At 36.5% G+C, this 14,374-nt stretch overlaps 1 protein-coding gene and 1 pseudogene across 1 annotated transcript in view; one reads left to right on the plus strand and one right to left on the minus strand.

The window, feature by feature from the left end:
* The window catches only part of LOC107793691 (ferredoxin-dependent glutamate synthase, chloroplastic-like), a 49,098-nt gene that overhangs the window by 29,310 nt on the left and 5,414 nt on the right, over positions 1-14,374 (minus strand). The window contains exons 3-16 of the mRNA XM_075253563.1: positions 10,344-10,786; positions 10,126-10,257; positions 9,650-9,748; positions 9,082-9,152; positions 7,458-7,554; positions 7,116-7,208; positions 6,362-6,507; positions 4,421-4,580; positions 3,967-4,077; positions 3,613-3,828; positions 3,036-3,193; positions 2,522-2,651; positions 1,962-2,020; positions 1,722-1,827 (exon numbers count right to left, since the gene is read on the minus strand). Coding sequence (XP_075109664.1) covers positions 1,722-1,827; positions 1,962-2,020; positions 2,522-2,651; positions 3,036-3,193; positions 3,613-3,828; positions 3,967-4,077; positions 4,421-4,580; positions 6,362-6,507; positions 7,116-7,208; positions 7,458-7,554; positions 9,082-9,152; positions 9,650-9,748; positions 10,126-10,257; positions 10,344-10,786 — 2,021 coding nt within the window. The remainder of the gene's footprint in view (positions 1-1,721; positions 1,828-1,961; positions 2,021-2,521; positions 2,652-3,035; positions 3,194-3,612; positions 3,829-3,966; positions 4,078-4,420; positions 4,581-6,361; positions 6,508-7,115; positions 7,209-7,457; positions 7,555-9,081; positions 9,153-9,649; positions 9,749-10,125; positions 10,258-10,343; positions 10,787-14,374) is intronic.
* On the plus strand, positions 2,842-2,943 carry LOC142181399 (U2 spliceosomal RNA; annotated as a pseudogene).

Genomic DNA, 14,374 nt, shown 5'->3' on the forward strand with positions numbered 1-14,374 from the left:
ACATGCAAGATTGGGAGATTGCAGAACTCCAAGACTTGTTGACAATTCTGTACGGGCAAGACTCGCCCCGGCCCTCTAGTGATTCTTGGAGATGGGGATTGCGTGCCGATGGTTTGTTCTCCGTAAAGTCGTTCTACCAGAGTATGTTGGTGAGAGGGGAGACAACTTTCCCTTGCTCATCGGTATGGGTTCCTAAAGCACCCACGAAGGTGTGTTTTTTTGCATGGCTAGCAGCGAGGGGTGTGATTTTAACTGCGGAAAATCTGCGAAAGAGAGGAATTACACTTGTTAGTTGGTGCTACATGTGTAAAAGCTCGGGGGAAGAAGTCGATCATCTTTTGTTGCACTGCCCTGTGTCATCGGCCTTGTGGAGGGCAATTCTGAATCTTTTTGGTGCTCAATGGGTGATGCCAAGCTCTATAAAGGAAATGCTATACAGTTGGGCCGGTCTACGAAGAAGAAGAAAACGAAAGGCGTGGAAGTTCGCACCGCTAGCTCTCATGTGGATAGTTTGGGGTGAGAGAAATAAGAGAGCTTTTGAAGGGGTTGAGTCTCCTTTCTCAAATCTTAAGAGTAGGCTTTTTTCTTTGATTGCTTTTTGGTGTACCCATATAGGCCCTACTTGTGTGGAAGATTGGGCGTCTTTCATAGAGAATCATGTCCTGATGTAAATTCTCTATTTTGTTGTATAAATCTTGTATAAGGGAGTTTTCCCCTACCTTTGATTAATACAATTTACCTTATCAAAAAAAAAATATATACTTGCAAATTCCATTACTTTCAATACCTTTCTTCTGTTGAAGTACATTTTCTAAACTAATACCACTTTTGCATTTTCCATGATGAATGCGATCAGTATCTTATGCTATGTACTCAAGAAAACAATTAAAGACGCGAAAATTTATATTACAGATCAGATACAACCAAAATCGTTTTAAAGGTCAAAGACAGCTGATGTATAGCATGTATAGTACATTGCACAGGGCTCCATCAGCACTGTAATAAGATTACTTGATCAGCTTGCTAAATAGAATTAAGGAATTTCACTTTGAAATCGAGGACGCTCACAGCTCAGCTAACAGTCCACTCATAGTGTCCCAATCATTAAAAAGCGACCCTTAAAGAAGAATTCAAGTGTACCACAAAGACTGCGAAAGTAAAGCTCCACACTGAGTGAAGAGTATAAATGAAAAACTTCTTTTAATAGTCTTAGTCCAAATAGTTCTGGCATGCTATAGCCTTACTACAGAGAATTATATCCAACAACAACAAAAAACCCAATGTAATCCCATAACTGAAGTCTGGGAAACTACAGAGAATTATATCCCTGATTAAGAACTTGGTTTCTAGAAGGTTCACAGACCTCATGTTCCGAAAGAAGCAATGTCATCAATGTGGTTTCCTGGCTACTATTGGGGTTGATGTTTCCTACAGTGGGATGTGAGGGGTGCACTAGAAAAGGGAAAGGAAAGAAAAATGAGAGGAAAACGGAAAGAAAGTGAGAGGGAAATAAGTGGGCCGCAGAAGAAAAACTTTATTCTCTCTCCACTTTTCCTCTTTCTTTTGGCATACCAAGCAAGGGAAGAGAAAATCTACATAGTCTGCACTCCTCATTTCGTTCACCTAATTGGCAACAAAGGTTAAGAGTTGTAGCACTATATGCCAAAAGTGATGCTAGATAATAAACCATCCACAGATCAGATGATTCATCTCATCAATACCTCATCAAGGGTCAATCCACCGATGCTCGATTTACTGCCACAGAATGCAACATCTACGACCTCCTTTCCCAATCCATAGATTTCAAATATTTGTGCACCACAATAACTGAACCAAATAATTTTTTGTGAGAGAAGCAGATGAGGAAACATAGAAAGGTAAATTGCAATAAAGAAGACAGAAAAAGCAAGAAAAAGCTACAACAGGAAAATTGCTGCTCAAACTATATTGGAAGTAGATACCTCGAGAGCAAGGAGATTCCCATTTTTGAAAGAATTTTGAGAAGGCCAGATTTAACTGCCTGCAATTGAGGGAAAAAAGATCAAGTCAATGTCTGCATTATGGACTGCAAGCATCTTCAAGTTGCATCATCAAATGGTTACAACAACAACAACAACGACCCAGTGAAATCCCACTAGTGGGGTCTGGGGAGGGTAGTGTGTACGTAGACCTTACCCCTACCCCGAAGGAGTAGAGAGGCTGTTTCCGAAAGACCCTCGGCTCAAGAAGACAAAAAGACAAAAGGAGACAATATCAGTAACACCACAGAAATAATATGAAATAATATGAAAAACATGAACAACATGAAATCAAGAAGAAAGATACAAAGCAAAAGTAAAATAGTATCCCTACCAAACTAGTCTCATAAAGTTATGCATCACCAAACGGTTATGTAGGTAAAATGAAAAGGCACTTCTGAAGCCCTAAATTCCACTAGCAAAATATATCTCCGATGTGCTTTTTTAAAATGCCAACCAGGAAACAGTAATTTAGTAAGCATACTTTCACCAAAGATGCATACCTTGCAAAAGTTCTTTTGAGCTTGTTCAATGGTAACAGTAGGCATTTTCCCATTCCGCATCAATTTCACAGTTTTAGTGCTCAAGCGCCACTGTCGACATGTTTCGAATGCCAAGTATGGACACACAGCACTGAATGAAGAAAGAATATATAAGTATGTCTTTGCCTGAATGTTTAAACAACAGCAGACCTGACCCCAGATGTATACGTTAAGGGCAAAAGAGAACTTTACCACAGTGATAAATCAGATTGAAGAACTAATCTAATAAGTTAAGAGACAGATCATAGATAAAGTGAGTGGTATGTCATACAGACTGAACGATACATTTCTCAGCCTTTTGGCTAAGATTAAGTTCAGAATCTGTTCTGATCAGTTTAATATCTGATGATATTAACTCAATATGTCAAACAGACTGAACAAAAGAACACGGATCGATGCGCTTGAGAGCACATAGAGATCTTGTAAAGAGGAGAGGAAATGAAAACAGAAAGGAGTTTTATGTCTTAGAATTAACCTTGCACCATATCCGATCAAGCAAGCAAACTGATGAGTACTGAAGCACTGGGCAGTATCAGCAACAATTGAAGCCGACATTCTAAGGCCATTCTGAATCAGGTGCTGGTGAACAGCACCTACAGCAAGAAGTATTGGAATCGAAGGCCGAGTAGCTTCCTGGAGATGGCAAGCAATAAGTTTATTACACTTGCAAACCACAAGCTTTAAAGTTCTTATCAGGAAAGAATAAGGGCAAATAGATTAACAGATACGAAAGACAGACTGCTATAACAGATTAACTTTTCAATGAAGCACACTGGAAAAGAAAATTCAGAAAGAACCAGACTTCATAGATATCATGAATCAGGAAAAAAAAAAAAAAAGATGATAACCTCAATAATTTGAATATGCCTACAAATAAGTATTGCTACTCAAGGGGTAAACTAAAAATCTTTTAAATTTGAAAAACTGAGACTTGCATATAATTGGAGCAAACAGCACTTGGCCAAAATGTCAATACAGCTATGCAGGCAATGCCACCGTTGATGAAACTAAAAGACAGATAGTAGCACAGAAATGGCCAAAGGGCAGCTTACCAGTTCATCAGATCTATCAGAGAGGACAAGCAATTGAGCACCATTTCTAACAGCTTCATCAGCTGCCTCACATAGTTTATACAGTGACCTTTTCAAGGACCCTTCAACTCCTTTCCCAACATCAAAAAATGTTGGCAAAACATGAGCTTTCAAGTGTGAATCTTTCAACAGAGATTCAAGCTCTCCTTCATTAAGTACAGGACTAGGCAAAATAACCTGACCAAATACAAAATTGTAAACAATAGAAAACAACAAATGATACATGATATATCTGTACTAAACATAAGATCATAAAAAAAATTTTAAACACCACATATTATTAAAAGTTGAAAGGAAGGAGAAGAGTCAACCAACCTGAGATGCATTTTCAGGTCCAACCTCTAGTATATTTCCACGCTTGCCAAGATTGACTTCAAGAGACATGACTAATCCTTCTCTTAGAGGATCAATAGCTGGATTTGTAACCTGACATAGATGCACATAATATATTAGACATCAAATTCAAGTCTAATCATAAAAATCCATCATAGCTATCTGGTTAAGATAACCGGTGACTCCAAATATACCTTTCGGCCAAATATCAAGTAAGCAAAAAAACATCTTTCAGCCAATTTCCAAATCATAAGACTCATTCGAAAAGATAAGCAAACATACAATCAAAAAGACTCGTTCGGAAAGAGAGAAAGAAATACAAGTTTGACATCTTACAAAGCTCGCAATAAGTGCTGGAAGAAAAACTATGAATATCTAAAGACATAGCAGATGCCTTACAGAAATATCCAGGACTACAGATAACAACATAGCCCACCTGAGCAAACCGCTGCTTGAAATAATCATATAGCATATGTGGCTTTTGAGATAACACAGCCAAGGGAATATCATCTCCCATACAAAATGTAGGCTCCTTCCCTTGTGCAGCCATACTTTCAATAACCATTTGAACATCCTCGCTAGAATAACCATATGCCCTGTTTTATGAATGGAAATGATAACACAAGATTAATAATGGTTGATATAACAAATTCCAGTCAAGAGAACTTGCACTGCGAACCAGCATAGGGAAGCGATGGATGCTATCAGGAAAATTTTTATACTTCACCCAATGCATCAATAAATTAAGCAGACATATTCCAGTGCAACTAGTAATGAGAATTGTCTTCTCAAGTATTATTAACTTATAAATAAAAATCATAGTAATCAAAATTTGTGCAAGGAAATAGGACCCAAATCTCACATGCACGGTGAGAAGTCATTGTCATAGAATACAACTGTAATCGAAAACATGCCAAGTGGTGACCAACGAAATAACAAGCTAGGAACGTATTCCTTCCTTTGTCTCTGATTCTCAAGAGGAAGCTATATATAAAACTAAGCGACTCTCTCTTTTCTTGTATCCTTCACCTTCTCTTTGTTTTCTATCTCTTGTGTTTTCCACTAAATGAAGAGCTATCCTCACCGCATTTGCGAGGCACAATGGATCCATCACTTTATTCCTTTTTTTCTGAACTTACAACATCTAGAGAATCTTCTTCCTCCTACACACGCCTTTGGTAGTGATTTCTTCTGAGCCTCAGATTAGATTAGAGATCTAACACTTAATCTTTTTACACTGTTAATCCACATTCTAAATTACCAACTCTGTAAACAGAGCCTTACTAGCAAATTTAATAGTTTTACTCACGAGTAGGTCAATACCATCTATCATGACGGAGCCCGTCAGCAACAAATCTTGATACAAGCCTCCACTTTGTATGCTCCTTGCTTTCATTCTTCATTTCACGTCCAAGAGATAAAGGTAAAACTAGCAGAGAGTGTTTTTATCATTTAACCTAATCTATAGGTATAAAAGCCTTGCCATAATAAAACCATAATCTTCACCAGGCCAAAAGTATCAAGTTCAAGTAGTATCTGTTTGCAACAAATTTATGCAAAGAAAAATAAAACTGCAATCACAAACAACCGTAAAGAAAACAGGTGTTTATTGATAAACATGAAGGTTATAACTCTGTTTATCCCCTGATTCTTCCCTCCGATTTATTCTACGTGATTCGAGGGCCTTAGCGGCGTATTTCTCGAATGTAGGACTTTAAGCAAGACATATTTGACATGTCTTTGATCTCTTAATGAATATTCCAAGAGTTTCATGGAATTTAAGAGATCTCATATTTGATCTCTCTGTGCATATTCCGAGAGTTTATGGAATTGTTGAGATCCTCTTTGAAGGACATATGTAGCCTTATTTATAGGCATGAATTAGGGTTTGGATGGAGTAGCCACCAAGTAACCCTAATAGACTCCTAATATTTCAAGAGTTATCTTGAATTTAGGATTTATTTTAATCTGTTAAAATTTCAGTGTCTGCGGTATCGTTGCCCTTCTTTTCACACAGCAAAATCACTACTTATTTGAAATGCATGTCGTGTAGTCCAAACCCCTTAGAAGCATATGCTAATGTGCAGTTGCAGTTGTCCTTTTCACATGAATGTTATTTGAAGCAAATCCTAAAAGAGATCTTACTAATTAAAGAGAGCGTAACTACAAATGAGCAGATAGAAACTTTAGGAGACATGCAAATTATCCATGATAAATATAATCACAATTAACATCTTGCTAGGTCTTGACTACCACTAGGCGCAAAGGACACAATCACATATCAAATATCAACTGTCGCAGAGAATGAATCCATCTGAAGTACCTGAACTATAAAAGTAAAAAGCCTTATATACAAAGTGAAGTGCCAAAGTCTTACTGTTGGCGTTTTAGTATTATTTCACTGTCCATTACTGTTGTCGAAAGAAAGTTCACAGGCTTCAAAGATCGCAAATTTTCTTTAACCCACTCCCCATATGGATTTGACAATGCAACTCGCTTTTTGACTTCTGTATTCTCAAATACCTATGTTAATCAACAACAGAATTAGAACAAACAAGTTATGGACATAAAGGGCCTTGGGACTTGGAAGTGAATGATAGGATGATGAAGGATATGAACATATATTACTTCATAATCATAATCACTAATCCTAATAATAACAATAATAATAATAATAATAATAATAATTATAATAATAATAACAATAATTATAATATTCCCTCTATCCCAATTTATGTGATGTAGTTCGAATTTCGAGAGTCAAATGAGTGCTTGTTTGACCGCGAATTTTTCATATGCGTTTTAAATATTTGAATTGTTAATTATTGTAATAAAAAGTTGTTAATTATTGTGACATAGTACTTTTTATGTAGTTTTCAAATATGTATATTTTATTTCAAAAACCTTAAAGATTCTGTCTGAATTTGCGGTAAAAATTAAGAAGTTTGACTCTCGAAATCCGGAACTGTGTCACATAAACTCGGATGGAGGGAGTAATAATAATAGTAGTTAAAGTGCATTGAAATGCCATGCGATAATAATAATAATAGCAACAACTAAGCAAATTCATGAGTATCCATGCGCAATTAAAGTGCATTGAAATGCCATGCGATTAAAATATTAAAACAAACCTGACCACTTGAAAGATCAACACTTATCATCATACCAGGACCTAAACGTCCTTTCATTGTAACTTTTGATTCATCCATGGGTAGCACACCAACCTAACCAAAAGAAGAAACCCTTCCAATCACTGTAATTATTTACCAGTTGTAAAGACAACAAAAGCAATGTGATTATTAATAAATCGATTATTCTTTAAGAACACAAATAGGAAAATAGTAATATTGTCAGCTTGATTAATTTTAGAAAGAGTTAGGAGAAACATAATTTGGAGACGAGCCATAGTTTATGGCTTCTGCAACATTTGAAATCAGAATTAGGCTTCTGAAAAATGAACAAAACTTACACACCTCAGACGCAACATAAACAACGTTGTCTTTGGTCCGCCAATATCTAGCAGGGCGAAGTCCATTACGATCGAGACAAGCTCCAATTGTCTTCCCATCGCTGTAAATATGGAAGGAACAAGAACAAAAAAAAAACAAGACACAAACAGTAAATAATCGAGATCACAGTTTCATAATGTTATGATCCTTGGACGTATCAAAAGCAGTCTTAGTTTCTTCATTCCACAACCATATCCAAGTTCGAACAACTACATATCAAAGTTCCTTAATGCAACAACAATAACTATGCCTCAATCACAGTTACCTTACATCTCTTTTTCTTTTATAGGGGATAATTCAGTTCCTTACATATAATTGAAGATACGCTTTCAAGGAGATTAATATATCATCAAACAGAGCATCTTTCCACTTTCTATATGGACAGACCCAAACAAAAAATAAGCAGAAATCATTGAAGATCAAAACACTAAGAGGGATGAGAAGGCTTAATATATTGAAGCAAACAATGGTGACATCAGTAATCATTTCATATCTAATGCATGAGATCACATTAACAGACTGGGTAACAAGAGGAAGCCCAGATTCTATGCAGGTAAGGAATGGTGATCCCTCACATCTATTCAAATCAAGTAGATCTCAGCCACATAAAAGTGTTTCACACAAAAGATCAAAGACGGCGCAGGAAAACAGAAAGACTTTCCATCCTACTAAAAGGCCATTCTTGACTTCAAAAAATATCTAGGAAATGAACTCCAGTTTTCTTTGTGAAAGGGAGACCTTAAAAAACTAGCTGTTATAGGATGAGTAATTACAGAAGTGTATATGACTGACACTTTGAGAAATGTAATTGTGTATATTGATAACTGTAAGGATAAAAGGAATCAGGTGTAAGTCGTTCGTCTTCACGCATTCTCTCGTTCTCTCTCTTGTTTTTTCCTTATGTCTGAAGAGACCATTCTATTCCTCAAACCATCAGCTCTCACTTTTTTTACGAAGTAAATTTCATTAAAGAGCATCAAGCAGATGCAGAGGCTACAAAAGAGAGTATGTCAGCTTGAATTCAAAAAGGAGAGTACTATAGACTAGGGAACTGACTAACTCCAAACAATGATCAATGCTATTTAAACGGGAAAGGTTAACCCAGCTAAAGAAATTAACCAAACATCTAGCCTTCAAGGAGCAGCTTGAAGTTGAGATACCATTGAAACATCTGCTATTTCTCTGTCCATATACACCAAATGGATAAGAGAGTTCACACTAATTTTTTCTCCCTTTTCTTTATAGCGTTATGTTTGGACCAGTTTGCATGTACCTCAACTAATCTACTGTGCAACACTGCAATCTATCCAGCCGGCAAACACAGATTGTTAAGGTAATCCAGCCCACCAAAGGCTAGCGGGGTTGCGCTCAGACCAAGCATTCCAGCAAGAATTTGAACGTGGGATCTCCAGGTGATTACTGCCATACCTTAACCACTAGGCCAACCTCGTGAAACTTAATTTAGTTTTTATTAAAGATTTAATAAAGTACATTTCAATAGTTGTGTACATAACTCCTATGAGATAATATTACAGCACTACAACTAGAACCCAAACAAGTTGAAATATAACAGGCATTCAGAAGACACCTGAACAAGAGTAAGGCTGGCCCATCCCAAGCTTCCATCTGACCCTTGTAGTAATTATAAAAATCAAGAACCTAAAAACGATCGAAATATTTTGTCATGAAAAAGTGAACTTTAAAGATAACAATCTAATAATCATCTCGAGCATTACAAATATTAGTTACTCCCTCTATTCCAATTTATGTGAGGTGTTTGACTGGGCACGAGTTTAAGAATGAAAGAAAAACCTTTGAAACTTGTGGTCTAAAACAAGCCATAGAAATTTTTGTGGCTGTAAATCATCATATGAATGGTAAAATGGGAAGTTTAGAGTTAAACTGTTACTAATATAGAAATGTGTCATTCTTTTTAAGACTGAGACTGGCTAGAAAGGAAAGAGTGTGACATAAATTGGGACAGATGGAGTACAATCAGAAGGTAAAAATATCAAGGTTTAAAGGAGAGGTCAACATAAGTAAAATTTTTGGGAAAGTGACAGAAATATCTCAGTACGCATTTCAAAACTGTGTTAACATATAAAGTACAGAGGCTGATGAAAATCTAATTCAGACTAAATGCCAACATGGAATACCTCCGGATATTTAATAGTCAATGTTGGATGATTTTGATAAGCTTCTGGGACAAGAATCATTAGTGCTTCCTCAGGAGCTCGGCCACTTCTTATGAGTAACTGGATAATCCAAAAAAAAGGTTAGATGGTGAAAATCCATCATCATATCTACAGAAGAGTGATGTAAAGCAGTAAGGAAAAGGGAGTAACAACAAACAGTTCATGTTTAAAAGTCTGCATGAAAAAAGTTATACATCTGCGAGGAAAAATGATAAGCAGAATAAGATGTTGGAAGCATTATGATAAAACGCACCCTGAAGCAATTTAAATTTAATACAAGTACCAGCAACCGAAAAACAGTAAGATTTTTTTTTTCCCAAGAAACCCATCTTAATAAACATTAAAGGCCAAACAGTTCCTAGTGCTGAGAAAAGAATGGTATTATTGCCCTCAACAATTACTAAAACTAGATAACTAAAAGATGCAGTGATCCATACTTCAGCCGCACTATCTAAATTTGCAGAATCAGACGCCTTCGGGTTGCCAAAAGGACGGATTTCATTCTCACGGTCACGCCAAACAGTTGATTTCAATGAGGCCTCTCTGGATTGCATCCAATTCAAGTTTCCCTGCAGATGGTTGTGGATGTAAAAACAACAGACACCATACACGTAGTCAGCAACCCAAAGAAACTGTTACTGACATCTATAATTACCTGTATAGTGTTGATCTCTCCGTTATGACCTAGAAACCTCATTGGTTGAGCAAGAGGCCACCTGGGACTGGTGTTTGTACTGAATCTACGATGGTAAATAGCGAAAGGCGATGTATACAGCTCACTTTGTAAGTCATAATAAAACCTCCCAAGGACTTCAGAACGAAGCATTCCCTTGTAAACTATAGTTTGATTGGACAACGAACAAAAATAAAGTTCATTTCCCCAAATCTCTGAGTTCACAGCTCTCTCAATGAGTTTTCGACAGATATAGAGTTCTCTTTCGATGTCATCAACATTTTCCTCTTTAACAATTCGAACAAAAACCTGCTGTATGTTGGGCATAGTTTCTTTTGCATAATATCCAACTACAGAAGAATCTACAGGAACCGGCCTCCATCCAAGCACCTCAAGACCCTCATTGTTAAAGATATTGGAAATAACTACAGCAATATTCCAAAAAAAAAAAAATAGAAACAACACAATAATGCTCATTAACCCTTCGTGCGAGGATGCAATAAGAGGTAAAAACAAGTATAAAGTAATAGATGAAGAAAAGCTTATAGGCAACTACCAGAATAATATACATTTTTGAGAACCAAAAAAGTGTCAATGGTAAAACTTGTGCAATCATGAGATACCGCAAACACATAAGTATTTGAAATACCTTGAGAGCAGTAAGCCCCAGCTTTTGACAGATAAGCTCAAAATAGATTTTGTTGGAATTTCATTCAACACAGAGCAGTTGGGATTTTTAATTTCATAGTTTATTTGGGTTTTTCGTATTCATATAGAGAATCTCTGGTTTTTTTGTATTGCATATTATGTCAATTGGTTACACATGCAATAAAATTGATTTAGAATTTAAGGACCTCTAAAGGTAGAAAACCCTTAAATTATCTTAAGAAAACAAACAATTGAATAGTGGAAATGTAACAACACAGATATTAAGGATTCATATACAAGCGGTACACAACTAGATATTCATATGGCACATTCTAACTAGTTTAGCATTAAGGTATATTTGTTGTTATTATCGTGTTTTTTGCATTCTAACCCATCTAGAGATTTTCACATTTTCATTCTCTCGTAAGTAAATAGGAAATATCCATATACAAGCGGTACGCAACAAGATATTCCTCCACCTCTCCCCCCCCCCCTAAAAAAAATCTGAGTTTTCACAAGTTGCGGTTGTCCAATATTCTACTTTCGTAACAGATCTTGCAATCCCACTTTGTTTCTGCTCTTCCAAGACACCAAGTTGTTCCAACTTAGAACTTAGAGTCTATTTGGGTTAGCTAATAGTAAATACTCTAATATATTTGTTAAAGGCTAAAAGTGAAGTTTTCTCTTGCTTTCGGTCATTTCATACGATGATTTGTACTCAATTTGAGGTAAGATAAAAAATCTTACAAACTAACGATGGCAAGGATAAAAGATTTGGTGCTTATTTGGAGTCTTATAGAATGATCCATCAAACCAGTTGCTTACACTAGTGCACAAAATGGGGTTGTTGAGGATCTCTTTTATTTATTATAAATCTACCAAAACTTTACTGGAGATACCATTCTAGTAGCTGCCTATCTCATCAATCGAATGTCACTTAAAACTCTCAATTTTCAGAGTCCTCTGTAAGCTTTAAAGGGTAAAAATAATTATATTGTTCATCCAAAGGTGTTTGGGTGTGTCCGCTTGATTCACACTAGGAATTCTGTAAAGCTTGATCTTAGAGCTCTTAAATGTGTCTTTTTTTGGGTATTCTCCAACGGATAAAGGGTATAAATGTTATCATCCTCCCTCTAGAGATCTTTTGCTAGCATAAATGTTACCTTTCGAAAATTTCAGTCATATTTTAGTATTACACAATCACCCCTTCAAAGGGAGAGCAATAAGGCACTGTTGAAACTGTGGAAACCACAACCACTACCACCAGGGAAAGTGAAATAGAGAAAGAATTTAGGAGGAGATTACTAGGCTATTAGATAGACCTAATCTGGAAACTTACTCAAGGAGAAAAGACCAGAAGAAGTCATCATGCAATCTGTTGATGCTCAATCTTCTTCTACTAGTGAGTTATCTACATTTCCTAATGATTTATATTCACCTATTGAACACTATTAAAAGGAGTTAGATCTTGGCATCCTGCACCAAACACCTTTATCTAATTTTATCCCCTATTATTCCTTGCTTCCCTCCTATAGAACATTTGCCTTGTATATTTCTTTTGTGTCTATTCCAAGAATTGAAGAAAAGTTTTTGCAGATCCTAAACAAAAACAAGATATAACTAAAGAAATGAAGGTCTTGTCAAGGAATGAGACTTGGGAACTTGCCATTTCACTACTAGACAAGAAGTTGGTTGGTTGCAAATGAGTCTTCACTATGAAACACAAAGCTGATGGTTCGATTGAAAGATACAAAGCAAGATTTGTGACTAAGGGATCTACTCAAACTTATGGAGTGGATTATCAAAAGACATTTGCCTCTATTGCTAAAACAAACACTATTAGAATTCTTTTGTCCTGTGCAGCTAATTTTGATTGGGACTTACAACAGTTTGATGTGAAGAATGCATTTCTTCATGGAGACCTAGAAGAAGAGGTGTACATGGAGATTCCTCCTGGATTTGACACCGAAAAAAGTCAAGAAAAGGTGTGTAGACTGAAGAAAGCCTTGTACGGATTAAAGCAATCCCCTAGAGCATGGTTTGGCAGATTCAGCAAAGCGATGATCTCCTTCGCTTACCAACAAAGTAATGTTGATCACACCTTCTTCATAAGACATCAAAAGGGTAAACTCACTCTTCTCCTAGTTTATATTGATGACATAGTAATTGCAAGAGATGACAAAGAGAAGATGACCTTATTGAAGAAGTTCTTGGCATATGAATTCAAGGACCTAGGAAAATTGCAGTACTTCCTGGGAGTTGGGAATTGAGGTTGCTAGATCAAAAAGAGGAATATTTATTTCTCAAATGAAGTATATTCCGGATCTCTTGAAAGAAACTGGTATGAAAGGTTGCAAACCAGCAGACTCGCCCATTAAAAGTAATCACAAGTTACAAACTGGAGTTGGATAGTCAGTTCAAAACGAAAAATATCAGAAGTTGGTTGGAAAGCTCATCATCGCTCTCACACTAAACCAGACATAGCCTATTCAATCAACTTGATAAATTAGTTCATGCATGATCCACGAGATCATCATATGCAAGTTATCTTTCGCATTTTGTGATATCTGAAGTCTGCCTGCTCTAGGGAAAGTTCTGCTCTTCTCCAAACATGGCCATCTCTAGACAGGAGTCTTTACTGATGCGGATTGGGATGGCTCTGTAGATGACAGAAGATCTATATATGGTTATTGTACACTAGTCTTTGTATAGTAATCCTTTTCATAAAGCAAGCCCAGCATATCAAAGATACAAACCATTGTATGGCAACGAGTGCCTCGTAGAGAATCAACAAATCATTGTTAGATAGTTCAACTTATCAGGCAATCTCTGATATCTTTCAAGACCTCTCTTAGGGACACTAAGGCCCCATTTGTTTCCTACTTTATGAAGATCTGAATATGAATCATTCAAATCTCACTCTATAAATGCATTTTTTCACAAAATCACTAAATAACTCTTAATAGGTCTGAATCAGTCAAATCTTATATAGAGTCTTAATGTCATTAAGACGTTAACTTAAAGATTTTCGTGCATGTAATCTTTACCACTATTTTATATATTACCACCGCAAACAACTACCTCCACCTCCACAACCTGCCACCACTAACAAACACTTCTACACTAGCCTTTACTGCTCAACCACCACCACTAACCACCAACCTCCTCCACGGTCAGCTACCTCCCCAAGCTCCTTGTTACAGCCATTAGAATGCGGTGATTTGCATTCTAAGGTATATTAAAGGTTCGACCGGACAGTCTATTGTATAAGAATAAGGAACCAGCAAATAATATTTGATACCATGATACAGACTAAGTAGGATCTACTTCAGATAGACAATCCGCTCCAGGGTACTATGTTCTAG

Source organism: Nicotiana tabacum, chromosome 5 (assembly GCF_000715075.1).
Source record: "Nicotiana tabacum cultivar K326 chromosome 5, ASM71507v2, whole genome shotgun sequence".
Lineage (NCBI taxonomy): Eukaryota > Viridiplantae > Streptophyta > Magnoliopsida > Solanales > Solanaceae > Nicotiana > Nicotiana tabacum.